The sequence below is a fragment of the Boleophthalmus pectinirostris genome, unplaced genomic scaffold (assembly GCF_026225935.1).
Source record: "Boleophthalmus pectinirostris isolate CB_2022bp ecotype Guang Dong unplaced genomic scaffold, ASM2622593v1 HiC_scaffold_21, whole genome shotgun sequence".
NCBI lineage: Eukaryota > Metazoa > Chordata > Actinopteri > Gobiiformes > Gobiidae > Boleophthalmus > Boleophthalmus pectinirostris.
Genome location: NW_026571175.1, coordinates 7,484,477 through 7,511,207, shown reverse-complemented (window position 1 = coordinate 7,511,207; position 26,731 = coordinate 7,484,477). Strand labels below are relative to the sequence as shown.

The 26,731-nt window shown below is 39.0% G+C and overlaps 1 protein-coding gene across 2 annotated transcripts in view; it reads left to right on the top strand.

Annotated features, from left to right (window-relative positions):
• dbpa (D site albumin promoter binding protein a) overlaps positions 1-26,731 on the top strand; it is a 97,333-nt gene that overhangs the window by 27,586 nt on the left and 43,016 nt on the right. For both annotated transcript variants that reach the window (XM_055157003.1, XM_055157002.1), the window contains 2 exons: positions 4,638-4,909; positions 5,794-5,965. In XM_055157003.1, the coding sequence (XP_055012978.1) occupies positions 4,638-4,909; positions 5,794-5,965 (444 nt within the window). The remainder of the gene's footprint in view (positions 1-4,637; positions 4,910-5,793; positions 5,966-26,731) is intronic.

Below are 26,731 nucleotides of genomic sequence, written 5' to 3'. Positions count from 1 at the left end.
GCGATTGGTTAAATAAAAAAATTACCTGCCTACCGTCGAGTGAACAAATCCTAATACTGTGAGGTCAGACGGTTTCCACAAAGTTAAACCGGCTGATAAATCAGGCTATTCACAGATATGACCTGTACAGTAACTTGGCCCAGTGACATCAATCGATTGTTTCCATGGAGATAGCTATGTTTGATGTTATACTGTGGAACATTCCAGGCGCATCAATATAGTAACAACTCCATGGAAACAAGCAGGTGACAAACCCTCCACCACAAAAGTTATGCAGTGCACCATTAATGTTCCTTTTTTTCTCTCTGCTCTGGTATATTGGCCTGGACTGCACACGGGAGAATGACCCGACTCCCCTCACCTCCCCTCTCATTTGACTTGAATACTTCCACTGAAAAAAGTAGTCCTACTCACAGCGGTTTTCTTCTCCTGACAGCTCTAATTAAAAGTCAATGCATTAAGAGGTTTTCAATTAGAAGTCTGAAGTCTCAGTCAGAGCAGAGTGGACTCACGGGGCTGCAGAGAAAGGAACTAAAAAGGCCATTTCAAAAACACTTAACATTTCAGCCTGTACGCTTCTTAGAATATAATATGCAGAGTTATTGCATTTATTTCAAAGCGGTACAGTTTTATATTTCTCTAACATATGTTCTGTTACAGTATTATTGGAGTAATAGGCACATTTTACAGGATTTCAACTGTACACTCAATTACGGTGCATATTTCAATCTTTTTGTCAGTTTTTCTGCTCTTGTTTAAAATGTGAACCTTGAACAGAAACAAAGCATTGCAAATTTAATCACAATCGCAATGCTCATCAGAAATTCACAAATTGTTCAGTCCTACAATGGAAAAATATTAAAAAGCAAATAGCAATCAATTAATAAAAAAGTACAAAATAGAAATTAAAAACACAAACTTAAATCTAAACTGTCCCTTTAAGGAATGCTCTAATCTTGATGTCAGTCCGCTACATTTAAATGGACAGTTCGGAAATTTGGACATAGGGCCTCATTTCCTAGTGAGGCAGAGTGTTGGAGATGTGTGGAGACGCTTTTAAAAAAAAAAATTCCATCCAGTCCTTGTATTTGCAGAGGTCGCTGGTGCTAGGCTAGTGCATGTCAATGGCCATAGTTAGCCTGTCACTAAAAACAGTCTTACCCACTCCACAAAACACCCAAAGCAAATCTATTATTACTCAAGACAGTCGATGTGAATGTCTGTGTTGATAGAATAATTTTAGAAGTAAAACCAACCTTGCATTTGAAGGATTTATGTCTAAGCAGCAGCAGCAGCAGCAGCGATTTGTACTTCCTGATAGAAAGGTTGGCAGCGGTGGACTGATATATGAGAAAATAGTCCCTCAACATGCGACGATTCATGTGATGCAAGGTTAGTTTTATTTCAAACATTATTCTATCAACACAGACATTCACATGGACAGTCTGGCGTAATAATAGATTTACTTCAGGTGTTTTGTGGAGTGGGTAAGACTGTTTTTAGTGTCAGGCTAACTATGGCCATTGACATGCACTAGCCTAGCACCAGCGACCTCTGCACATACAAGGACTGGATGGAATATTTTAAAAAGTGTCTCCACACGTCTCCAACACTAGGAAATGCACTATGCACTATCTGCTCGTTTCCATGGAGATGTTAATACCTTGACTAATGTTCCACAGTATGGCATTAAACGAATATGTCTTGCAGTTGCATTCACTCAGTTACATATATTTTTATTGCCTTGTTTTCTTGCCTTCCCACAGATCTCACTTGTAACTTTACATCACTTATTGACCCAGTGGAAATAGATGCGTTTAATGCCATACTGTGGAATATTCCAGGTTAAGCAATAACATCCCCATGGCAACAAGCAAGTTTAACTTTACTTGTTACACAGTGTTCCTTTTAGATACAGTGTTTGGTGAAGGCTGCAAAAGATGATGAAATAAGATCCCTTTATTTTTCTTGAATTTTTTTTTTCTTTCTATTTAATTATAGTTGTGTTTTGTTTTTGTTTTATAATTTCTATAGATGACCTTGTTGACAAAGTGGGAAGCATTCTTGTTTTGCAGTGTGCATGTTGTTAGAGGTGTGAATGGAAAACAGCAAGCGGCTCAGAAGTAGCAGTAATAATATCAGTTACAACTATAGTAGTAGTAGTAGTATAGTGCTAGTAGGTTTGTGGTGGAGATGTTCATTTTGTGACTATAGCTTTTTTTTTTTTTGCGGACGTTTTGCTGTAAATCTTTATTATAATTAACACAACTTGATATTTTGTTTAAGCACAGTTTTCATCTGTTTGAAGTAGAGCTCCCAGATTAATCACAATCACATTGAATTTGCAATTTGAATGGAAGCAATCAATCACAAAGGCTACAGTTTATGAAGTACCATAATTTCCTTTGCAAACAACAAAATCTCCTGTCTTATTCTGCATAAAAACTGCTAACCCTGTACTTTAGATCTGTACAAACATGTCTGGAAATGTGATTCTTTGTGTTTAAAGGTCCTGTATTACATAAAATTGTCTCTTGTGACAATTGCTGTTGTTATCTCCTCAAAAATTTACCAGGAGTTGTGTTTTGTTTTATTCACACATGTTGAAATTCTTTGTTATTAGTCTATCTACATCTCCAAAGCTCAAAATGCTCTGTTCCACCTTGTGATGTCATTAATGTATTCATGTATTTGAGTCGTTTTTGTTGTGGATGCAGTGTTTGTCCATACTAATTCGATAGAAAATGGCTCCAGAGACAGACCGATCTGGTGCCTCCAGCTCCCACGAATTCATCTGAGTACAGATCTGATCCCGCACTGTGTGGATGCCTGAAAACGTTGATACTCTGATGTAGGAGTAAGAGTAGTTGCGTCTTTATTGGACCACGTCACTGATTAATTTGCTAGGTTCGTGAGATCAACAGTTTAAACAAACAAACTGGAAACAGCGGAGGTAGAACTACTTGCACAGAACAGACTCACCATCAGCAGAACACCCCTCTGTCACAGAAAGAACACATATATCCCACTGAGTCATGTCCTTTTTTAAGTCCGACAGAAACTGACCACCCACAAGGAGCAAGCTATTTGTGGAGCTTAGTTTATGCAAATTAGTCATGTGGTTTTAAGTTTAGTTTCTGTAAAACGTAAACACATATGCTCACAGCTGTGTGGATAGGGAAGACTTGTGAACACAGAAACGTGTCTGGATGCAAATAATTTCTGATACGGTGATACTGTGATTTGTTTCAGTGTAAACATAACCTCAGTTTTCAAGTTTACAACTAACTTTTACCTTTCGTACAGTTAAGATTGGCAATTCTAGGTGTAAAATCATCCAAATGATTCTAGGGAAGGTGTATGCAGTTTCAAAACACAGTGAAGCACTTCCTGTATTACCAGATTACATCACAAGGTGGAAGACCTCAGCCTAAATATGCAGGTTTGTGTGTTAAACATGTGTGAATGAGACAAAACACAACTCCAGGTCTGTTTGTGATGAGAAAACATGATTAAAACTCAGATCAGAAAATAGCGCAATATGAGTCCTTTAAAATGTGAACTTTAAACAGAATCCTCATATTAAAACAGAAATGACAAATCTATTTATTTTGTTTTATTTTTCCCTAATCGTGAGCCATAATTTGAAGCTACACTACAGATTTCAAGTGGCTTTCCCAGTTAATGGGAGAGAGATGAGCAGTTGTACAGCTCAGGTAGTGGTACAGAAATCTTAAATGTGTAAAAATGTTCCATGTATTTTAATCATAGGTGCGAGAGATTGGCATTATTCATCTTCACAGTCCATGTCCTGAACACAGAGCCGTCTCTTCCTAAAGACACCATCTGTGAGAAGAGACGCTTTGAGGACAGATTTCAAATCAAATGTTCGAAACCAGACAGCAGCTCATTCATGTAAAATGATCTGTATTAAGTAGTTCTAATTTTGATAAGTTACGCTGTTTACCTAGTGACATTGTTCATCATAGTATCATGTATCTTATTTTAAAACAGTGAAGAAGGGGGTTAAGAGTTTATCCACCAACCAGAGGGCAAATGGTTCAAAAGTGGATTGTTATGATGTCTCTGCAAGCTGTTTAACCCATATATCTGTTGAATTAAAAAGGTAAACTTGTCATATTCAGGTCTTTGGGGTTTATTAATGACACTTTCTGACGCTATTGTGGAAGGTAACTTTTTTATTTGTACTGGCAGAGAAGATGTTGAACTTTGTGCACGGCAAATTACACCATAAAATTCTGACCTGTCTGCTAAAGAAAATTAAAATACAGAAAGAGTTTCAAATGGATCAGGAGACTGTGATCAATACAAATGTTCACGGTCCGATTTAGATGTTTTGATTTTCAGCAAAAAGGTAGGAGTGACTAATTGAAAAAACGTGAACTAATGCAAAATCAGCTCATCTGTTGTACTTCCAGTCTGTTCTTCATGCGTATGTTTGTCTGAAAAACAGAGCTTCAGACAGAGCAGTGCCTCAAATTAGCATCACATCTCCACGGAATGTTGGTGACGTCAGCTGCAAAGTATCGATACGTGTGTGTGTGTGTGTGATATTCAAGTGAATTCATAACTAACTGAAGCTCATGTCTTGTCTCCCTCTCTCTGTCTCTCCACAGACAAAGACAAGCCCCTGGACTCCGACGAGGACTCCCTCGGTGTGGGTGGAGCAGGTGGTCCTGGAGGAGTGGGTGGGGGTCTGGGGTCTGGCTCTCTGCGCGCCTCCTCTCAGAGTGCCTTCCTGGGCCCCCTGCTGTGGGAGCGGACCCTGCCCTGTGATGGAGGCCTGTTCCAGCTGCAGTACATGGACCTGGAGGAGTTCCTGACGGAGAACGGGATGGGCATGCACAACAACGGCCCCAGCTCGGCCAGCGCCCAGATCCCCTCTCAGGTCTGACCCACTCAGTAATGCTGGACACACAGGGCTTATGGAATACAGTACATATATGTCTGAGTGTGGAGGTCAATCGTTCTAGAATACATGCCTTTACAAGGTTTTTTACTAGGACATGCACAAGTAAAGGCCATATAGTATGTTTTATATAGACAATGGTAAAAGGTAAATTATTATGATTATTAAATGGCTGCAAGCTATTATATCTGGTTCTCCCTGTGTCACTGACACCATAGTTTTCTTGAAGATGCTCCGGGCCCCCAGTAAACACACAATAGAGTCCCAGCTGGGGCTGGGATTCCTGTAAAATAGATTCTCAACTTACCTTGTAAAATAAAGGTCAAATAAAACTAAAATAACTATCCAAGACTGGCTTTGAAGCTGAGGGGAGTCTTCCCAGACTCCTTTCAACAACAAGAAAGCAACAAGAAAAGCATCAGATATAAATATGTCAAGCATATGTAAAAATAATGACTTTAAAGTAGCACTATGTAACCTTTCTAATGGAAGGTGCACCATGTTCATTTCTTTGAATGGAAGGCTTCGCAGTATGGCATTAAACCTGTCTATGTCTATAGAGACATGCAAGTGACCCACCAGGCCAAGTTACAGGGCAGCTCTGTGGAGAGGGGGCAGTGCTCACTGTAAGAATGTATGCATATCCTCCTCCAGCAGGAAAGTTACACAGAGCACCTTGATAACACATATTTGTTAGTACTATAAAATGATCAGTTCAGTGAGTAGTGATTATGTAAACAATTTCATTCACTGTTCTTTATGGAGATAATCTTAGAGAGATGTTATTTTGTTGAGGTAGAATCATGTAGAATGTACTCCTTGTGTTTAACTCATAAGTGCCTCTTCTTTTTCTCCTGTTGCAGAGTTCCCAGTCGGCCGTTCCCAGTCAGAGCTCACAGTGCCCCCCCTCCTCCCCTCCGCCCTGCTCCTCCTCTTCCTCCATGTCCTCCTCCTCTTCATCCTCCTCTCTTCTGGGACTGGAGACCGTTCAACCACAGCAGCAAAGCATGATGGGAGGGCCTGAGTGTCTACACGGTGAGTCCATACCTGCGCCTCTAGTACCGAGGAGTGTACACAGTGATACAATCCTTATAGTGTTGTATTATAAGGATATTGAGCTTACAGATATTCGTTGTAGTTGTACAGAGGAGAATCCTGTCTGATTATAATAATGGTCATATTTCCAGAGTAGCCAAAAGTACTGTGCCCAAGTACTAGTATACAGTTGAAAATCCCAAGTACACAAGTAAGAGTAAAAAGTATTTGGATAAACTTCTAAATAGTAAGAGACGCATCATCTGTCCTATAATTTGAAGTTAATTTAAGTTCTAAGCATGAATGCACAAAATCTGGTATTAGACTACAAAAATGAGAAAAACTAATTCATATCTGAATCAAATCAATCTTTACTCAAGTAAGAGTACTGTTCCCCTGTACAATATATTACTCAAGAGTAAAAGTATGCTTCTAGAAAAGTACTCTGAAAATTACAATTGTATTATCATGTAAATGTACTTGGGTAACTGTTACTGAGTGAGTTTTACCCACCACCCACAATGCAAGTTCAGTTTATTTATAGTGAGGTGCAAAGGATCATGGTCTATGTAGTTTCCTCTGCTTTCTTTTTACTCTTGATCTATATTGTCTAAAATAATCTATGCTTTTATTTAACAGAAATATAGAATATACAGTAGGTAGACTGTCCCAAAGACGCCCAACCAAGGGAATTTCTTCAGAATTTTAAAAGAAATAAAAATTGTGTAATATCTGAATAGCTTTTCGGGAGTGATTTCCAGCCTAACCCCGTTCTGTCACTATGATATACTCGAGTCCTTTATGATATTGTGAGAATTTTGAATAAGAGGTCGGCCTGGTTTTGCCTACAGTAACTGCTAACCTGATTTCACCCACGTGTACAGTACAGTACAGTACAGTACAGTACAGTAGTATTATGGTAGTGTTTCATACCATGAGTGTGTGGCGCACTTATGTAATAACCTAAGCCTATAGTGAGTACAGTGGCCTCTTCGCTGACTGCTGTGTAATCCCAGACTGTGACATGTGACTCTTGCATGATCACCGTAGTAACAAGTAATGGACTACTATTGACATGGACTGGTGTGTTTGATGTGTAGGCCTATCTCTCTTTTTAAAGTTTGTTTGTAGAATTGAGTTCAATTCAGGTGAGCACATCAGATTCCGAAAGTAAAACTCACTTTTTGGAACGTTGATCATCAGCTATGTGGTAACTGGTAACAAGGGCTGCACAAATCATCAACATAACGCAATAAATGAGTGTTTTTTAACGTAAAATGTAAAAAAAAGAGCAGATTTTATTCATGCTGTTCATTATTAAAGGTGCATTTTGTAACTTTTAAGGTGCAGTGAGTTGTTATTTCTTTTCCTAGGATGTTCGACAGTGGGGCATTAAACAGATCTCGTAGTATTTGTTCATTTACAGATGTTTTATAAGCAGTGTTGGGAAGGTTATTTTTAAAATGTATTCCCCTACAGATTACAGATTACATATCCCAAAATGTAGTTTGTAATGTAATCCATTAAATTACTTAAGGCGAGTAACGTAATCTGAATACTTTGGATTACTTGATAATGTCATGCTTTTTAAAACTACATGAATGTACCAACCATATTCTGCAAATTGTTTGTTTTCTTCAAATTGGCTGTTGAGTCCAAGTCTCCATGAACAGGCATTTGTTTGCTGTAGAGAAGCAAAGACTAGGAAATCTTAACATAAGATGTTTTGTCTGCTAAAAGACAATAAAAAGACCAGTCTTTACTTAACCATATTAAAAAAAATATTGATAGAGAAATGTTTTTTATATGAGATCACTGCTGCCTTAAATTATGTCCACCTACTGTTAGGTGTCATATTGTTTAGACCTGGTTTAATCCTGGTTTAGTCCTGGTTTTAGACCTGGTTTAGTCCTGTTTTGGTCCTGAGTTTAGTCCTTGTTTAGTCCTGGTTTACAGTAGTCCTCGTTTAGGCCTGGTTTAGTCCTGGTTTAGTCCTGGTTTAGTCTTGGTTTGGTCCTGGTTTTAGTCCTGGTTTAAGCCTGGTTTAGCCCAAAATGTGAAAAAAGGAAAATACTGCCATGTAATCCATTAATTTCAACAAAGTAACTGTAATCCAATTACCACTCATGGAAACAGTAACTGTACCTGAATACAGTTACTCATAATTTGTACTCTGATTACGTAATGCCGGCACATGTAATCTGTTACTCCCCAACACTGTTTATAAGATCAGAAACACCTTAAAAACATGAATTCTTACCAATTCTTATAGGCTTGCCTCTCCATAGATCTGACCATTAACCTGTCTCCACTGTGATTACTAAGTTTATTTCCATACTGTGATATAATAAAACAGTGATATCTCCATGGAGGCAAGCAGGTGAAGAACACACCACTAGAAAAGTTGCACAATACACTTTAAAGTGCAAATTTAGCTCATATTATCCAGTCCTACTCGTAACCATAAAGCAACTTTTGTATGTATTTAAAACCCCTGTAAAAGAATTGTAAAAGCAGCGTTTGAAGTCAAAATAAGTCAGTTGTATACTCAGACAGATATTCAGGAATCAGGAAGCGCACCTTAGCATGCTAGTTGGTGTCAGCAATACCACCAAAACAAGATATCTGGTCTCTGAAAGGTGTGAAAAGCGCTTATAAACTCATCGCTGTGAATAATTAAGATGCTCTGAATGCACGAGGTAAGCGAGGAATAACTTTGGACCACTGCAAACCGTTGTCACCAGTTACAGTGTTGGTTATATTCTGTTAAGCTTTGGGAAAAAGTTTCGGAAAAATCTATTGGAATAACGAGTAGGAATTTTACTTCCAGAGCCAGATACATCCTCCCACTGTTGCTCGTCTTTGCAGGCTTTTAAGTAGTCCATAAATGAATGTCAACATGGAACTTAAAGGGGGAATTCACCATGTTTTTCTGTTTAGTTTAGCAAAATTTGTCTTGCTCCAGATTTACGGCTTTTACGAGCAGCTCTTGAGGTAGAATGAGACCGCTGTGTAATGTCTGCATCTAATTCTACAGAGTTTTGTCGTCTGTGAATGAGGAAGTGCGCTGTGAACGTGGTAGTTGTTGATAGTGTGACATCAAAACTCCGCTCTAGTTTTTGAAAATTCTGAAACACTCTTATAAACTCATCGTGGTGAATAGTTAGGATGCTCAGAATACATAAGGTAAGTGAGGAATTAGAGACTTGGGATGCCGATACCGATTGTAGATACCGATGTTGATACTTTGTCTTTACGTATCAGCTGACACCCAGCACAGAGACTCAGAATATAATTATTTTCAACAGCATAAGATAAAAAATTAGTGTTTTGTAACTTGTAAAAATACAAGTTTAATTTGTTGAGGTGACAGTAGCTCAGTTGGAAAATCGTTTATCCATTGATCTGAAGTTTGGTGATTCAAATCCCGCTATTATCATACACATCGTTGGTAGAGCAGCCACATCCACAGGTTGGCTCCCACAGATGAACGCTATTGTTCTGTCCTTGGGCAAGACACTTAGCCCACCTCGCCCCCAGTGTCGGTGTACACTGGTGTGTGAATGGGTAAATGGTTACTTGATGTAAAGAGCTTGAAAGTGGAAAAGCGCTGTATAAAAATGTGACCATTTTCTATTTTCCATTTATGTTTTGAGCCATATTAGACTAGTTTATACAGTAGATATTGGCTGAACCGATATCTTGGAAGCTGATATCCGATCCACCGAATTTTTCAATATCAGCACTAGGAGTGTAACGATATCCAAGTCTCAGGATACGATATTTTCACGATATACATCTCACGGTACGATATTTATTGTGATATTTTGTGGAGGTTAAACAGCTAAAACTATTAATATGCTACTTTTTCCTCTTAAAATGCCTTGACAAGACTTAAAGTGCTTAGAATTGTTATTTCTTCTTGTCGTCTGCACTGAAATGGAGCAAAGGATCATGGTCTATGTAGTTACCTCTGTCTTTTTTGCTGCACCATAACTCTTCATTTAAGCAAAAAGACTTGTAATTCAGTATATTGTGATGGTCCACGATATTATTGTGAGAACTTTGAAATATCGCTGTATCGTATCGTCAGTTATTGTTTCATCCCTAATCAGCGCCAATATCTAATACCTGTATCGTATCGGTGCATCCTGATGAGGAATAACTTTGGACCTCTTCCAATTTGTTAAACTCGTTCTGTTTTTCAGAAGACAGGAAAAATAATGTCCAGGGCCTTTAAATCCTTTAAAGAAATTAGATAATATTACAAAAAGTTCTTCTGGTTGATTTGTATCCAACACTTAGAGACGGTTACAGGCTGAGGTGTGACGTATGTGAGACGTTTGTGAGTGGAACCATTATTGCTTTGTCTAGAATATTCCACAGTATAGATTAAACCTAAAGTATATATCATAAGAGAGACAAGCAGGTTACAGCACTACACTACATTACAGTTCAGATCTGTGGAGAGTCGTCCCTGTTCACAGAAGGATGAATGTATTTTTGCGCAACAGAAACACCCATAATGATTAAACTGCAGATGAATATGTTTAATGTCATACTACGGAACATTCCAGGTAATGCAGTAACATCTCCACAGAGACGAGGACGTGACACCGGAAAAGTTACGCAATGCACCTTTAACAGTTTGACAGTGAACAGAGGAGCAGAGGAACAGGACTAATTTAAAGTTCATAAATGGTGGACACATCTTTTTTCTTCCTCCTTTCGTCCTTCTCTTTTTCATTATTCATCGTTCCCTCTCTTCGTGTTCTGCTGTGAACAAGTGCTTTGCTCTGGGGCCACTTCGGATTATTCACAACGCCATTTTACCTTGTGACATTTAAATGAGTCATCAGATCGCGACTAAAGGATTTACTATTCATAATAAATGAGCATGTTAAAAAAATAATTACGATTTTTTTTTTTTTTTTATTTGATTTATTATTGCAATACACTTTTTAGGCAATGTAGCTTATGCCATGGTTCATTTTAAAATCATTAATTATAATTCTTAACTGTGATCGGTGTTAGAAAGGTCTAATTAGATCTGTTCAAATACGTTCAAATCTAACATATAGTTGCAGAACTTTTGTATCCATCCATCTGTAATTAAAGGACCCATATTACGCTATTTTCTAATCTACACTCTAAGAAATGCAATGTTGGATTTAATTAAAAAAATGTTTTGTCCACACTTCCACACGAGCCTGTTGTTTTAATGTTGAGTCAGTTAATTGTAACAACTGGTTATTACTAAATTCAAAGCAATGATGTTAATTAAATCCAAAGTAAAAATGTTGCTTCAAGACTACTCACATTTCTCTTTTACCAATTAACAATATTGTTTTGGAATTTCAACAATATTATGTTCATTTAAACAATAAATCTTATATAAAAACTTTAATCAGTATTAAATTAACAATGTTACAGGAAGTGCTCCACTGTGTTTTCAATCTCCGCACACCTTCACTAGAATCATATCTTTTCATCCCTAGAATTGCCAATGTTTACTGCAGGTAAAAGATTTTTTCATGACATCACAAGGTGGAACAGAGCATTTTGAGCTTTGGAGATGTACACAGACTAATAGTAATAAAGAGTTACTCAAACATGTGTGAATGAAACGAAACACAACTCCAGGTGCACTGTGTAACTTTTCAGGTTGGGGGTCTGCTACCATGGAGATGATATTGCTTTAATGTTCCACAATATGGTATTAATCTTATATAAGATGCGTTTATTTGTTCATGGATGGTTATATTGCTCAAAAATACCTTTAAGAACATGCATTCTTACTGTGGGGTCACCTGTTCATTACCCAGGCTGGCACCCCCTAGTGCCTCCGCTCAGTTTAATTTCTCTCTAGAGACTAGGTCAGGAATCAGAATACACTAGACAGTTTGCAAAAACCCTGGAAGTTGTAGACCACGCACCGGCCAATCAGTGAAGAGCTGAACCAGCCTGAGTTGCAATAGCAGACTGCATACGCTATCCTCCTTTGGACTTCCATTGTCAAATACAAATTTTGCATCTTTTATTGCACCTTTAATTCGCAAGTTCATCTTACAGAAACGACAATGATGACAGACATGTTCACTCTCTGCTTTGTTTGCTGTTGTGCCGGCAATGACACGACACCACTGAGTATTCCGACGCATTACATACATCACAACCAAATAGGAACGATTGGTTAAATAAAAAAGTACCTGCCTACCTGAGCGAACAAATCCTAATGCTGTGAGGTCAGACGGTTTCTACAAAGTGAAAGCGGCTGATGAATCAGGCTATCTCTTCACAGATCTCACCTGTAAATTGCCCTGTTAGTGCCTCCTGCTTGTTTCTATGGAAATTTCTATTAAATTTCCATTTAGTGCTATACTTTGGTCAATTTTGCATAATATAGGACATTCAATCAAATGTGGTCTCTATATCAAATGATCATTATGTCTGTCTTTAATGTAACACAAATAGTGCAGAGTGGTGGAATGGTAGAACACACCAAGTACAGATTCTGGGTTTGATGGAACAAGCGGAGGAATGAGAAAATGAAGTGAAATATGGAATTACACTTTGATTAAAATAGTTATTTGAATAGTTGTATTAGCACAGAGAAAAGAGTGCAGTTTTCTGGGTAACAACATGTCCTCTGGTGAGAACAAGGTCTCCTGTCCAAACCTGCTCCCCCGTGCGTCAGTCTCAGCTTCTGAAATTGCATTTTTTATAGATGTACCAATGCAATTAGTCAAACTATAATCAAAATAACACTGAGTGATTGATTTGTAATTGTCAGTGATCAGCTTGGCTCTTTTTAATCAAGAGCTCTGAAATTAAACACATGTGGTGTGGAGCGGACTTCATTTGCAGGAAAAAAAAATAGTATTTTTGTGTTAAATAGCAATGATTAAAAATGTTATTGTTAAAGTTTAGGAAATTTATACTGAAAGACATTTTATTTTATTTTTATTTTTTTTGTGAGACAAAATAAAACTGAAGATGATTGTGATTTGTATTACAAAAAAATCACACAGTTCCACTTGTGTTTAAAATGTTTGAACTTGTTGAAATAGAAAGTGTGCTTTCGATGATGGTATGTTTTGTGTGCAGTCTGTTTTGTATGCAGTGAGCTTGTGTATAAAAGCATGACACCGTGAACTAAACCTGATATTGATAGTGACACTGACACCACTGCCACTTCACTCAGAGCCAGGAGACAGAGTCCTCAGTGACTCAAACAAGTGCATGTTTAAACCATGTTTAAGGCCTATATACATACATCTATTACATATTACACTATTTACCTGTGTTATAATGTTGTGTCACTCTGAATAGAGCTCTACACACTTGCAGTCTGGGGTGGCTCTGGCAGAAAATGTTCAGAAAACGCAGAGTGTCATGACAAATATTTGAATCTGATCGGTGGAAGCGTCACAGCAGTGGAACAAGATGAAAAATTTAACTTTTGTTCCATCCAGCTGAGAGAAAAGCACAGACATCTTCCCTATCCACAAACACAAAATGCTTTCCTTTCTGCACATTTTTCACAAACAAATACTCTCTATTGACGCTAAAATACTGTAGCCAGACTGGTGCCACCTAGTGCCTCTGCTCATTTTTTAAATTTCTCTTCAGCAACAAGGTCAGAAATCAGAATATACTACACGGCTTGAAAGAACCCCAGAAGTTGTAGACCACGCACCGACCAATCAGCGAAGAACTGTGAAGCCATGATGTCACACAACAGTAAACAAAGCGTTCGAGATGGATGTAGGCGAAGCCATACATTCTGTGTTGGCAACGATTCCCGGATCGAGGATTTAAAGCCGGAATAAAGCAAATGTTTGTTGAATTTCATCAAGAGGAAAGACGATGTTGTCCTTCTTCTTATGGGTTTTGGCAAAAGCTTAATATGGCTGTTAGCCCCGTTAGTGGCGCATTACATACATCACGACCAAATAGCAACAATTGGTTAAATAAAACAAAGTACCCGCCTACCGTCGAGTGAACGAATCCTAACGGTTTCCACGAAGTGAAACCATCTGATGAATCAGGCTAAAAATACGATACTCTGAAGTACATCTGTTGTCGTCATCATGTTTGTTTTAGTTTGTTTGGGCGCTTCACATTTGTCTTCTGCAGAAACCTCAATGTTGTGACGTGATTGGTTGCCCTTCACCTGTCGGGCCCTATTGTACCAGCAGGGGCACTCCAGGGTGGATTCTGGTGAATTTGTGAACTCACAAATATCGTGGGAAGTCGTCTTGGAGCTCAATTTAGTAATGTTTCCTTATCACAAACATACCTGGAGTTCTGTTTTGTTTCATTCACACATGTTAAACACGCAAGGGCTGAGTTTTTCTCTCGAATAGAAAACACCTTCACTAGAATCTCAACTGAACAAAACGTAAAAGGAGCTGTTAACATGAAAACTACTGCTTCATGGCATCACAAGGTGGACCAGCGTTTTGAGCTTTAGAGATGTAGACAGATGAATAATAAAGGGATTACTCAAACATGTGCGAATGAAACAATACACAACAACTCCGGATATGTTTTTGAGGAGGTAACAGCATTCTAACGTGGCTTAAAGCTCATAAGAATACATTTTTATCCAATCTTATGATCCACAAATGTTGAAGCATATCATTATTTGTTTGGGATCGGCTCCACAAACTTGTCACATTAATCTCACGGCTCAAAGTCCTTTCAGCCGACAACAATCACATCTTTGAGGTGGAATAATGGCACCGCGGCTATTGTGAACGAAATATTCCTCTTTTGTTTAAAATACTGACTGTGAAAACATTGAACTTTGTGCCAGTTTTTGTTTTGTTTTTGTTGTTTTGCATAGGCCCAGTAATTACAGAGATATTAACCATAAATCAAGCCCACAAATCACATGGCAAATTCCACCATAGAATTCTGACCCGCTCCAGCTCAGTTTCAACTACAGGGATGCTGTGATGTCATGTGTAGGTTGTTCAAAGTTGACATATAAAAAACTACATAAATAATAGATGGACTTTACCTTTAAGAGCTATCTTTATGTTTTGCTGTATCGTTTTTCAAGAGCCACGTGCACAGTTCAAAAACGAAGCATCTTCTATTGAATGTCTTTAACACTGAGAAGACATATTGGGTTCGTTTCTTAATGGTGACATGCACTTGAACGAAGCAAAGGATCATGGTCAGTGTAGTTCTTTACCTAATGCATTTTCTTCCATATGGATCAGGCATCTAATTTGAGCGGTTTTCTTACTTTTATACTTCATTTCTCTCCAACGACTAGGTCAGGAATCGGAATACACTAGACGGTTCGCAAAAAAACCCTGGAAGTGCGAGTTCTATATAGTGCTATATATTCTGTGTTGTCAACGATTCCCGAGGTCGAGGATTTAAAGCCGGAACAACGAGAATGTGAGAATGTGAATTTTATCAAGGGGAACGACGTTATTGCCCTTCTTCTTACAAGGATTTGGGAAAAGCTTAACGTACCAGTTAACCCCGTTAGCGGCGCATTACATACGTCACGACCAAATAGCAGCGATTGGTTATGAATTCTAACTCTGCGAGGTCAGATGGTTTCTACGAAGTGAAACAGGCTGATGGATCAGGTTAACACCCAACAAGAGCCGTACTAAACCAGGACTAAACCAAGTCTAATTCAAGGCTAAGTGAGGTCCAAGGGTGCCTTCACATTTGCACATACATTTGGTCCAGTTGAGTCCAGTTTAGTCCTGAGGTAGACTTTGGTTTGGTCTAATTCTCCTACCAGGTTGAGGGCCTGTTTACATGAGAACGCTTGCGGGTAAAAACGACAAAATATTTTAATAGAAGTGCCTTTCGTTTAGACAGTGACGGCGTTTTTGGGGGCTTAAAAAGGCAAACATCTGAAACCACCCTCCAGAGTGGAAAAGTTGAATATGCTCCGCTGTAGCGTTTCCGTCTCCACTGCCCAAGACGCAAAACTCTGGTCAGATCTGCTCACGTCGCGTACGCGTTTACGTCACATCTACCGTCACCGCCTGGCCTGCATACCCAATGGAATTCCACACACTTTTGCGTCACCGTATACATGCAGATTTCCTCTTGAACGCAGAATAAAATTGAAAACGTGACACCACTTTTACGTCTTTTGTTCAGACCATCATCGTATAAAAGTAGCCTTAGTCTCAATTTACTAACTTTGGACTAAACCTGTTCTAAACCCAGGACTAAAGAAGGTCCAGTTTGGGTCTAAATCAGGACTAAACTGGGTCTAAATCTGGACTCATCTAGGACTAAACCAGGTCTAACTCTACCCAAGTTCTAAAACAGATTGAAAGCCTGATTAAAATAATAATAATAATAACTTGAATTTAATGATTTCTCCATGTAGACATTATTTCTTTGTCTGGAATGTTTCACAGTATGGCATTCAACTTTTCTATCGTCATGAAAACCAAACCAGATCAAGTTACAGTTCAGATCTGTGGAGAGGCAACCCCGCCCACAGTCAGAACGCCTGTTTTTGTAGGTATTTTTGAGCCTTAAAACCACCTGTAATTGAATAAATGTAAAGTAGATCTGTTTAATGTCATACAGAGCGATGACATCTCCATAGACACAAGCAGGTGACGGACCCCCCCAACCAAAAAGTTCCACAGTGCACCTTTAAATCATGATCCTTTTCTTTGTTCTTTTGTGACACTGTCGTTTTCCAATCAGCTGATTTTGCCCAGACTAGTTCGTGCCTTGTATTTGTTGGACTGCGTCTCGTATGAATATGTTTTCATAAAATTTGCATGTGCTTTGGAGTTGTAATGTGACAAGTTTGTACATCTCTGCAGTGCTAAACAGGGACTGAGAAACTGCAGAATTACACTTGAATTGAAATAGAGTATTATACAGTATTTCAAAATATTGCAATATTGTGATCGCATTTTCAGTTTTTATTTACAGATCAGACCAAGTTGTATGTCTGATGATGTTTTGATGGATATGTACAGTATTTCAGAGCATGTTTGTAGAAGTCTAAACTACAGGGATAGCAGGGTTTAGTTATCTGCAAAGGACGTTATATTCTATCACTTTTATTCTTTACTAATAGGCGAGTTTCATTGTTGACAAAAGCCCGCGTTGCCTTCTGGGAATTATTTTGGTCGGCGGCAAGAAACACTAATTCAACATGACGGACGGAGCGAGAAAGCACGTAAAGGGTATTGATCCCGGTTATTTATCCACTCTAACGGCAGAGGACCCAAGACCATTTGACCAGAAATTGGTCATAAGCATCGACGATGACGCAACAAATCACAATTTTCAACCCCTACAAAAGGTGGACCAAACCAAATTTCTGGTCAGAATCGCCAACTACCTGGACAAATATTCACTTTGGCGATATCCACAATGACTTGGTGGAAACTCCTGGGCCATTCACAGCAGAAAAGATGAAAACCTCCAAGAGTCTCGATGTGTTGTTGAACTTGTTGGAGTCCACGGTTTGTTAGGATCTTCTACGTTTGCTCTGTGAATGTCTGAAAGCCGTTTAATTCACCGTTAGCGGTTCTTTTCACTCAGAATACGAAAAAGACATTTTCCTTCTTCCGTGCTTCTATTTGTGCATCCGATAATGCAGCAGGAATTTACCATTATCGGGGATAAATACGCGAGGTTACGCACTGTGTTTGACCACTACCGTGTTTCTTGCCTCCGACCAAAATATTTCCCAGCATGCAACGCGGGCTTTTAATAACAATGACGTCAGCTGAAACTCGCCTATAGCATTAATTGTAAACATTGAAATTGCAATTTAGGTACAATTGTAAAACTTGAAGTCTTAAAACATAAACAACAGAACTAGTGTGTTTGAAAGTTTGCAGTGGTCCAAATATTCCTCACTTACCTCTGAGTATTTAAAATATTCACCGTGATAAGTTTATAAGCCCTTTTCACAAATCTCAGATGCCATGACCTTAATGATAACAACAACTAGCATGCAAACGGTGAAGCAACCTTATTTTCTGGTTCACGCTTGATTAAAAAAAAGTTTTAGAATTAGATGCAGACAACACACAGCAACATTTACAATATATCTACTAGACCTGTAACAATAAGCAATAAATCAATTAATCGCACAATAACTTTTAACACGCTTGATAACTTTTACGGCCGCGATAATTTCTATTTGCATGCTTGTTTGTTTTCCTCGACTCTCTGTCTCTGTACGAAAGAGACTGAATGTCAAAAGGCTTCTATCGTTCTTTTACTGACTCCTCTTGTTTTCTTAGTGCAGGAGTCTCCAATCTGTAGCTCTCCAACCCCTTCCAAGTAGCTCGCCAAGAGATTTCTGAATCATATGCATTGTGCTGAATAAAAAAAATATTCAATATTAATTAAATGGCTATTACCACTGATGCCTAACATTGTGCACTAATAAATGGTTTATGTTTTATAAGTATCTACCTGTACCTAGGGCTGTCTCCTGCTGTGCGGTATAGCGTCCCCTCCTCCACCCCCCATCCCCCCGAATTATAATATTTCCAGCGGCACTGAAACCTCTCTCAGATGCACATGTACCTTGGTTGTCGCACGGATTGTGGGAGAAGTAACATTTGGGTTTGGAACAAGTGCCGCTGCCATCTCTCCAGCTCTCACTGTGGCAGCTCGGGTCGTGGCTCTTTTATATGCAAAATTTTTTGTGACCACTAAAATGAGTAGCTCTCTGGTGTTTTTGTTTTGTAAAGGTAGATCACTGGAGGTAAAAGGTTGGAGACCACTGCCTTAGCCTAATGATGCTTGAACGAACATGCCAGCATAGACTGTAAAGACGGATTATTTGTTCATCGACTCAGCAGATGCGTGCGCAAACTGAGTGCAGAAAACGCGGTCACAGGGGCGAATTTGGAGCCAGGCTTTATATTATGAACAAGAAAACAGTGAAATAGCAAAAGCAGGTTAATACACTTCAAGACCAAAATGTCAAGGCTCACAGCAGCAGCCACAGAGAGAGGGGCCACAATGTTCCAATAGAAGTCAATGATTAAAACAACTTTTAAGGGCAATTTTGTTACATAGACTTAATAATTTATTTATTTTTTTAAATTGTTTTGGTTGTGTTTGGTTCAGCAATGGTTTATTCAGGTGCATTTTTTGTTAACAAGTCTGTTTTAGGCTATTCTTATGTCTATTTTCTTTAGGCCTATTGTTTTTGGTTGTCTTGCAGTTCCTGTGTTAATGTTTATAGATCTTTGAAAGGATTTATTTGTATTTTGATTCCATTGTCGTTATATTAGTTGAAATTGGTCTCAAAATGTCAATATTATCATTTATCGCAAAAATTTCTTAGTCAATTGATCATCTAGCAAAATCTGTTGTTGTTACAGGCCTAATATGTACTACCCAGGCTGCCGTCGCCTAGTGACTCCACTCAATTTCATTTCTCTCCACTAACTAGGTCAGAAATTAGAATACACTAGAGTAGACAGTTTGCAAGAACCCTGGAAGTTGTAGACCACACACTGACCAATCAGCGATGAGCTGAACCATACACTCTCCTCCTTTGGACTGCTTTTGTCAAATATAAACTTAGCATTTTTTATTACGCCTTTAATTCACAAGTTCACCTCGCAGAAATGACAATGATCGTTGACAGACATGTTCAGTCTCTGCTTTGTTCGCTGTTGTGCCGGCAATTATATGGCACCACTGAGCGTTCCGGTGCATTACATACATCGTGGAAACCGTCTGACCTCGCAGCATTAGGATTCATTCGCTCGACGGTGATGAATCAGGCTAAATGTGTACTGGAACAAAACAGATTTTACTCTGTTACATTAAAGGTTCTGCATTACGATACATTATTCTTGTGAGCTTTAATGCATAGAATGTTGTTGCATCATCAAAAACAGACCTGAAGTTGTGTTTTGTTTCATTTACACATGTTTGAGTAACCCTTTATTATTAGTCTGTCTACATTTCCAAAGCTCTGTTCACTGCGCTGTTCCACCTCGTGATGTCATAAAGTATTATAAATATATATAGCATAGATCAGAAAGTAGTGTAATATGGAGTTTGTAAAATAAAAATGATTAAATACAAATAAGGATACAGCGCCTTTAATCTTGCTGCTCTTCTGGACGCACACTTTCACATTTTTTGAGCGTTTTGTGTTGCTGAATAGAAGGATTGAAAGTGCATGTCTTTTTATGAGTCTCATCCTCTTTGTGTCCTATTGCCTGCACAGCTTTTTAGCCCTGTGAGCTCTGCGTGTGCGTGTGTGTGCGTGCGAGTGTGTGCCTGCGAGTCTGCGCGAGTGTGTGTGTGTGTGTGTGTGTGCGTGCGCGCTCCTTTGAATTGTGAAACACGTGACTGCGTTTTGAAGCATGATGCATCCAGCCAGCCAGTCCCCGAGGTGATTGTGTAGAGCTGAAGTGTTACTCAGAGCGAAGAGAGGGATGAGAGAGAGGGAGAGGGAGAGGGAGGGAAGAAAAGAGGACGGAACGAAAGGGGGAGAGAGAGAAAGAGAGAAGAGAGAGGTGGAAAAAGTAGACTGGAAATAATAGAGCCATCCAAACGCACATGTTTTGCCAGATTTCAGATTTTATGGTGCTGTGAAATTCGCTCGTCTCTTCTGAGAATTTTAGCAACTGTTTTTTGTAAAGAGGCTTTGATATACGGTGTAAATGAAGCTTCAAAACAGAGCAAATATAGAACAGACTTTTCGGATTAAATATATAAAATAAGAAGTCTTGAGTATGTTCCAAATTCCACACAGAAAGATCTTAAACATGAGCTCTCTGTGTTCCCAGATATGAGGAAACATGGTCAAATCAAACAGAGCTTTTCCTGGTAACAACTGTAACGGGGATTTAAACAGACATTGTGCTTGATAATTAGGTTGCTGACTTTCATTTGTTGTTGTTGTTTTACTTCTCTAGACCATTATCTGATCAGAAAGCAGAATGAGCCTCACAAGAGTCTCAAAGCTGAAATCCAGTTAGTTTAAACCTAAAATGCCTCGCTCTGATCTGAATGGTGATCTGAAATCCTGAGTCAGAGCTAGTGCAGCCTTTGCAGCTCAGGGAGGGGATTCTGAAGGCACTGAGCTTTACATGAGACCTGTACTGAGAATGAGAAAAAATAATATGTTCTCTATCTGCAGGTTTATAATAGTAAGAAGAATGCAGCTTATTTATACAGCGCATTTTAGCATACTCAAAGATGCTTAGAACATATTAAAACAAAAAGGGCAATAAACAAATAATCATAGGTGCTGTTTACACTGAAACAAATCACCGTATCACCGGATCAAGAATCAATTTGCGTCCAGACACGTTGTTTCTGTGTCCACAATCAAAGCCTTCCCTATGCACACAACTTTGAGCATATTTGTTTACATTTTACAGAAACAAAACTTAAAACCACATGGCTCATTTGCATAAACTAAGGGCTCAAAAAACAGCTCGTTCCTTGTGCGCTGATGCAGTTCAGCTTCTGTCGGACTAAAGGACACGACTCGGGGGAATATATGTGTTCTTTCTGTGACAGAGGGGCAACAGTCTTTTTGTGGACCGTGTTCTTTCAAGTTGTTCTAGCTACGCTGTTTCCCGTTTGTCTCTGGTTTGTTTAAAATGTTTTCTGCAATAGCGTCACATGACCAATGTCACGAACCCAGCGAATCAGGAAGGAGCAAGTCACAGTGACGTGGTCCAATAAAGACGCAACTAGAGCTCCTACATGAGCGTATCAGAGTTTTCAGGCGTCCGCACAGCGCTGGATCAGATCTGTACTCAGGTGAATTCGTGGGAGCTGTCGGCACCAGATTGTTCCATCTCTGGAGCCATTTTCCATCGGATTAGTGTGGACGAACACTGCATCCACAGTGACTAACGCAAATATGTATTAGTGTGGATGGGGCTATAGGTTAATATAGGTAAGTACAGATACCTGAGCAAAGAAATACTTAAGTAAAAGTAAAAGCATCACATGAACAAATGTACTAAGTAAAACTATTAAAGTACATGTTTAAAAATGAAGTTAATGAGTAAAAAGTAAATATATTTTGTGCAGATTTTAAGGTCTTTAAATGTACTGATGTTGATAAAGAAGCAATTGAATTCATGTTTTTTTCAAGGCTGTTTTTCTTTGTATATTTTTGTTTACTCAAACTATTAAAAAAAAAAAAAATCCTCAGCCTTTTCAGCAGGACTCAAACGATTATCAAAATACTTCTACTTTTCAGCCCTGTAGTGACAAAGTAGTGTAGTGTACAAAAATGTAGTGGAGTAGAAAGTACAGGCACTTGCTCCCAAATGTAGTGAAGTAAAAAACGTGTCCATTTCAAAACATGCTCAAGTGAAGTTCAAATACCTACATTTTTACCCAAGTACTCTACTGTAAGACTGCATACTCTTCCTTTATATCTGTGTAAAGGATCAACAGTACTTGATACCAGTTAAACATGACATTTAAATCATTCTAACGCCAAGACTGTTTGTTTTTCTAGTGTCTATGGGGTCAGGTCCTTTTTCTCTCTGTACAAAAACATGCATTTGTGTTTGTAATAGTGTCTCTTTTGCCCTTAGCCAATAAGAATCCTCTTTCGCTCACTTTAGGCTTAATATTTCTGCAGTAAAATAATCATATATGGCCTACAATTGTTACTTTATATGTAACAGGCTCCAGTGTAGTGATATTTACACCATAAAACCCAGGTTATAATGTTCCAAAACGGTGCCAAGTTCAGCCCTTGTGGTTATGGTACAGTGTGATGAAGACTATAAAAAGACTCCTTTATGAAGCTGTGTGTAAAATTCAAATGCAGTTTTAATCATGCCCCTTAAGAATACGCAATGTAAATTAGCAGCAACGTGTGAGAAAACTGCACAGGAAATGTACAAAATCTGTAAAATGATACATAAACGGCAATATTGTGTTTTTATTTTGCGTTTTAGGTTACAAAATGCATATGCTGTTAAATGTTTGGTAAATCATAACTAAACATTGCTGGCGTCTTTTACTCCTTTAACCACCACGATCACATTCATACTGTATAGGTAAGGTGGGTGAAATGTCTTGCTCAGTGGCACGACAGCAGTATTCAGTGTCGGTATTGGGAATTGAACTGACAGCCGTATCATTAGCAGGCAAAAATCAATACGAAATTTAGATAAAAATGTCAACTTCCTATACTACCGTAATTTCTAGACTATTGAGCGCGCCTGAATATAAGCTGCATCAACAAAATTTTAAAAAAAAAAATAAAAATTGTACATATATAGTCCGCACCTGAATATAAGGCGCAGGTGTCCACGTCTTCAAGAACGTTTTCAAGTTCGGGCCGTCTGCTTTTATCATCTCTGAAAGCTTTTGTCGTCCTTTTGCGTTGAGTCAGTTCGTCACGCTGCCATCGGCAACGTCTCACCGTCGACTAATTGATGCCGAGCTCACATGCAGCAGCTCTGTTTCCTTCTTCCACAGCCACATCAATCGCCGTTAACTTAAAAGCTACATCATCTGCATTTCTTCGTGTGTTTTCTATGAGGGGTGTGTGTGTATGAAGTGCAAAATACCGTATATTGTGCACTATAGGGCGCTCTGAATTATAAGGTGCACATTGAATGGTCTATTTTAAAAAAATTTTTCACATATAAACCGCACCGGACTATGAGGCACATTAAACGAAACAAAACAGTTAGAGAAGTCAGTCAAAGTTTAATTAATGCATTCACAATAACTCTCAACTTTGTTCAATTCTTACGCATAAAAAAACTATGCGTAACAATTGAGACGATAAATTGTTCTTGTATTCACAGTAACTCATAATTGTTCAAACAGTTGGGCGATTCCGGCGTCCAGCTCGCCCACATCCCTCTCGTCATTATCCGAGTCAGTGTGGTTACTGTTCCGTGGCAGTTCAGTGATGATTCGGGTCTTGGTGAAAGCTCGGACCACAGTTGATACTGATCCTTAGCCCGGGCGTCCACGATCTGTTGGCAGATCGTGGCGTAAGTGGCTCGGCGCTGTCTCTCTGTCTTGGTGAATGTGTGTTCTTCTTCTCTCATCCACTGCTCCCACGCAGCTCGCACTTTCACTTTATAATAGTCTTGAGTGTAAAGTGGGCATTGTAAGTGTGTCTCTTGACAGGTGCATTTTGATATTAAAAGGAATCGCAGTATGTATTACTCCACGATGCTCCTGACTACGGGAGCCGTAATGCTGCAAGTGGTGCGGCTTTGTAGTTTACTAAAGTCGTACTAAGACACCCCAATAAATTCATATATAAGCCTGCTGGATTATAACGTACACAGTCGTATAGTGCGGAAAATACGGTAACTGCTGTACTGCGCATGTCTACTGCAGAAAGAGCCTATGTCCTGTCTGTGTCATGTCAGTGTCTTGGAGGATTTCAGCAGATTTCAGACTCTCTCGGGGGTGGGGCTAGGTGTGTCGATCAGGTATGAGTGAATGTCCGGCTACTGAAGTTTCAGATGTTTCTTCTCATCATTTACGCCCTCACCTGCATTGAACGCATTAAGACATATCTCACTCACTAATGTTCATTTAGCATCAGAACTTATTTTACCACACTTCGATAAACTTATTTAGTGCTGACAACACGCTAAGTACTGTTGCAACTTCATGTGAACCCTAGATCCACGTGTTAACCGCACAGACAACGACGCTTTCTGAAGTCTGTGTTGTCAAAGAAATAATCCGACCATATATTCAGGGTTCAAAGTGTGAGAAAAAAGTAGCGGCTTATAGTCCGGAAATTACGGTATATTGTTTTGTTTCATTCACACATGTTTGAGTAATGCTTTATTATTAGTCTGTCTACATCACCAAAGCTCAAAATGCTCAGTTCCACCTTGTGATGTAATGAAGTAGTAGTGGTAGTTTTCAAGTTAACAGCTCCTTTTACCTTTGTTTACCTTTTGTTAAGCAGAGATTGGCAATTCTAAGGCTGAAATGATCCAAACGATTCTAGTGAAGGCGTATGCAGTTTAAAAACACAATGGAGCACTTCCTGTATGACATCACAAGGTGGGACAGAGTGTTTTCAGTTTGAGAAAAGGTTCTGTGTGTTCAAAATGGTTGTGATGAGGAAACAACATTATAACACAGATCAAAAAACAGCGTAATAAAGACCTTTTAACTTCAAAATGTGATGATGTAATTACTGCTAAAGATGTTTTTTTAAAATATTTGTCTAATCTTATAATTCTTCTCACCACAGAGGAGAGGTACTTAAACCTTTAATCTCTTCGTAAATACTGAAGTCTAGACTGAGAGAGTCTGACTTAAGCCTACGGGATTTATAATGTACATTTATTTACACTGGTGATGTCGTTTTATAGACGGAACTCAATTGAATGAGGCACAAACATCTGGGCGCAGTGTAACATCTGTACACACAAACAATGAGAAAACCACACGCAAGGAATCACAATGCGTTTTATACTGACATAATAAGGAAATTATTGCAACTTGTTGACATATGCGTCATGTTTTTGGTTCGATTAGTCTAGTGAATGTTGTTTCATCATCACAAACAGTCCCGGAGTTGTGTTTTGTTTCATTTACGCATGTTTAAACACACAAATCCTGCATATTTCAGCTGTGTTTTTCTCTCTCTCAAACTGAAAACACTCTATTCCACCTTGTGATGTCATGTGGTAATACACGAAGGGCTCCATTGTGTTTTTAAACTCCACATTACTACACATTCAATTGCCAATCTGTACTAAACTAAAGGTAAAAGGTAGCTGTTAACTTAAAAAGTACTGCTTCATGACATGACAAGGTGCAATAAAGAATTTTGAGCTGTGGAGATGTGTTACTCAAATGTGTGAATGAAACAAAACACAACTCCAGGTCTTTTTTTGAGGAGGTAACAACATTCGAACATGACTTAGAGCTCACAAGAGTCAATTTTGAGTAATCTGTAGTGTTGTAGTCAAGACTGTACTAATCGAGACCAAGACTAGTCTGAGACCACAGGGTCCCGAGACTTAGACAAGACCAAAACCTCTGAGGGTCGAGACCGAGACAAGACCAAGACTTAAAGGCTGAGATCGAGACAAGACCGAGATCACGGCCCACTGAGACCAAATCAAGACCATCTTTGTCATTTTCGACATTTATTTGTATTTTACAGTTATTTTGTCACATATTATATATCAGTGTTTTATAAATCTGTCTCCATTTTATGATTCATTGAGTGTCAGACCTTGAGAGTGAGATAAGATCGCATCCAAACGCCTTCAAGACCGAGACAAGACCGAGTCCAAATGCCTTCAAGACCAAGACAAGGCCGAGTCCAAGCCCTTTCAAGACTGAAACAAGATCAAGTCCAAGCGCCTTCAAGACCGAGAAAAGACCAAGTCCTAGCGCCTTTAAGACTGAGACAAGACCAAGTGCAAGCGCCTTCAAGACTGAGACAAGACCAAGTCCAAGTGCCTTCAAGACCGAGACAAGACCAAGTCCTAGCGCCTTTAAGACTGAGACAAGACCAAGTCCAAGTGCCTTCAAGACAGAGAAAAGACCAAGTCCTAGCGCCTTTAAGACTGAGACAAAACCAAGTCCAAGTGCTTCAAGACCGCAACAAATCCAAGTCAAGACCAAGTCCAAGCTCATTCAAGACCGAGACAAGACCAACTCTAAGCTCCTTCAAGACCAAGACAAGACTGAGTCCAAGCGCCTTCAAGACCGAGACAAGACTGAGTCCAAACACGGTCGAGTCTGAGACAAGACTGAGTCCAAGTGCCTTCAAGACTGAGACAA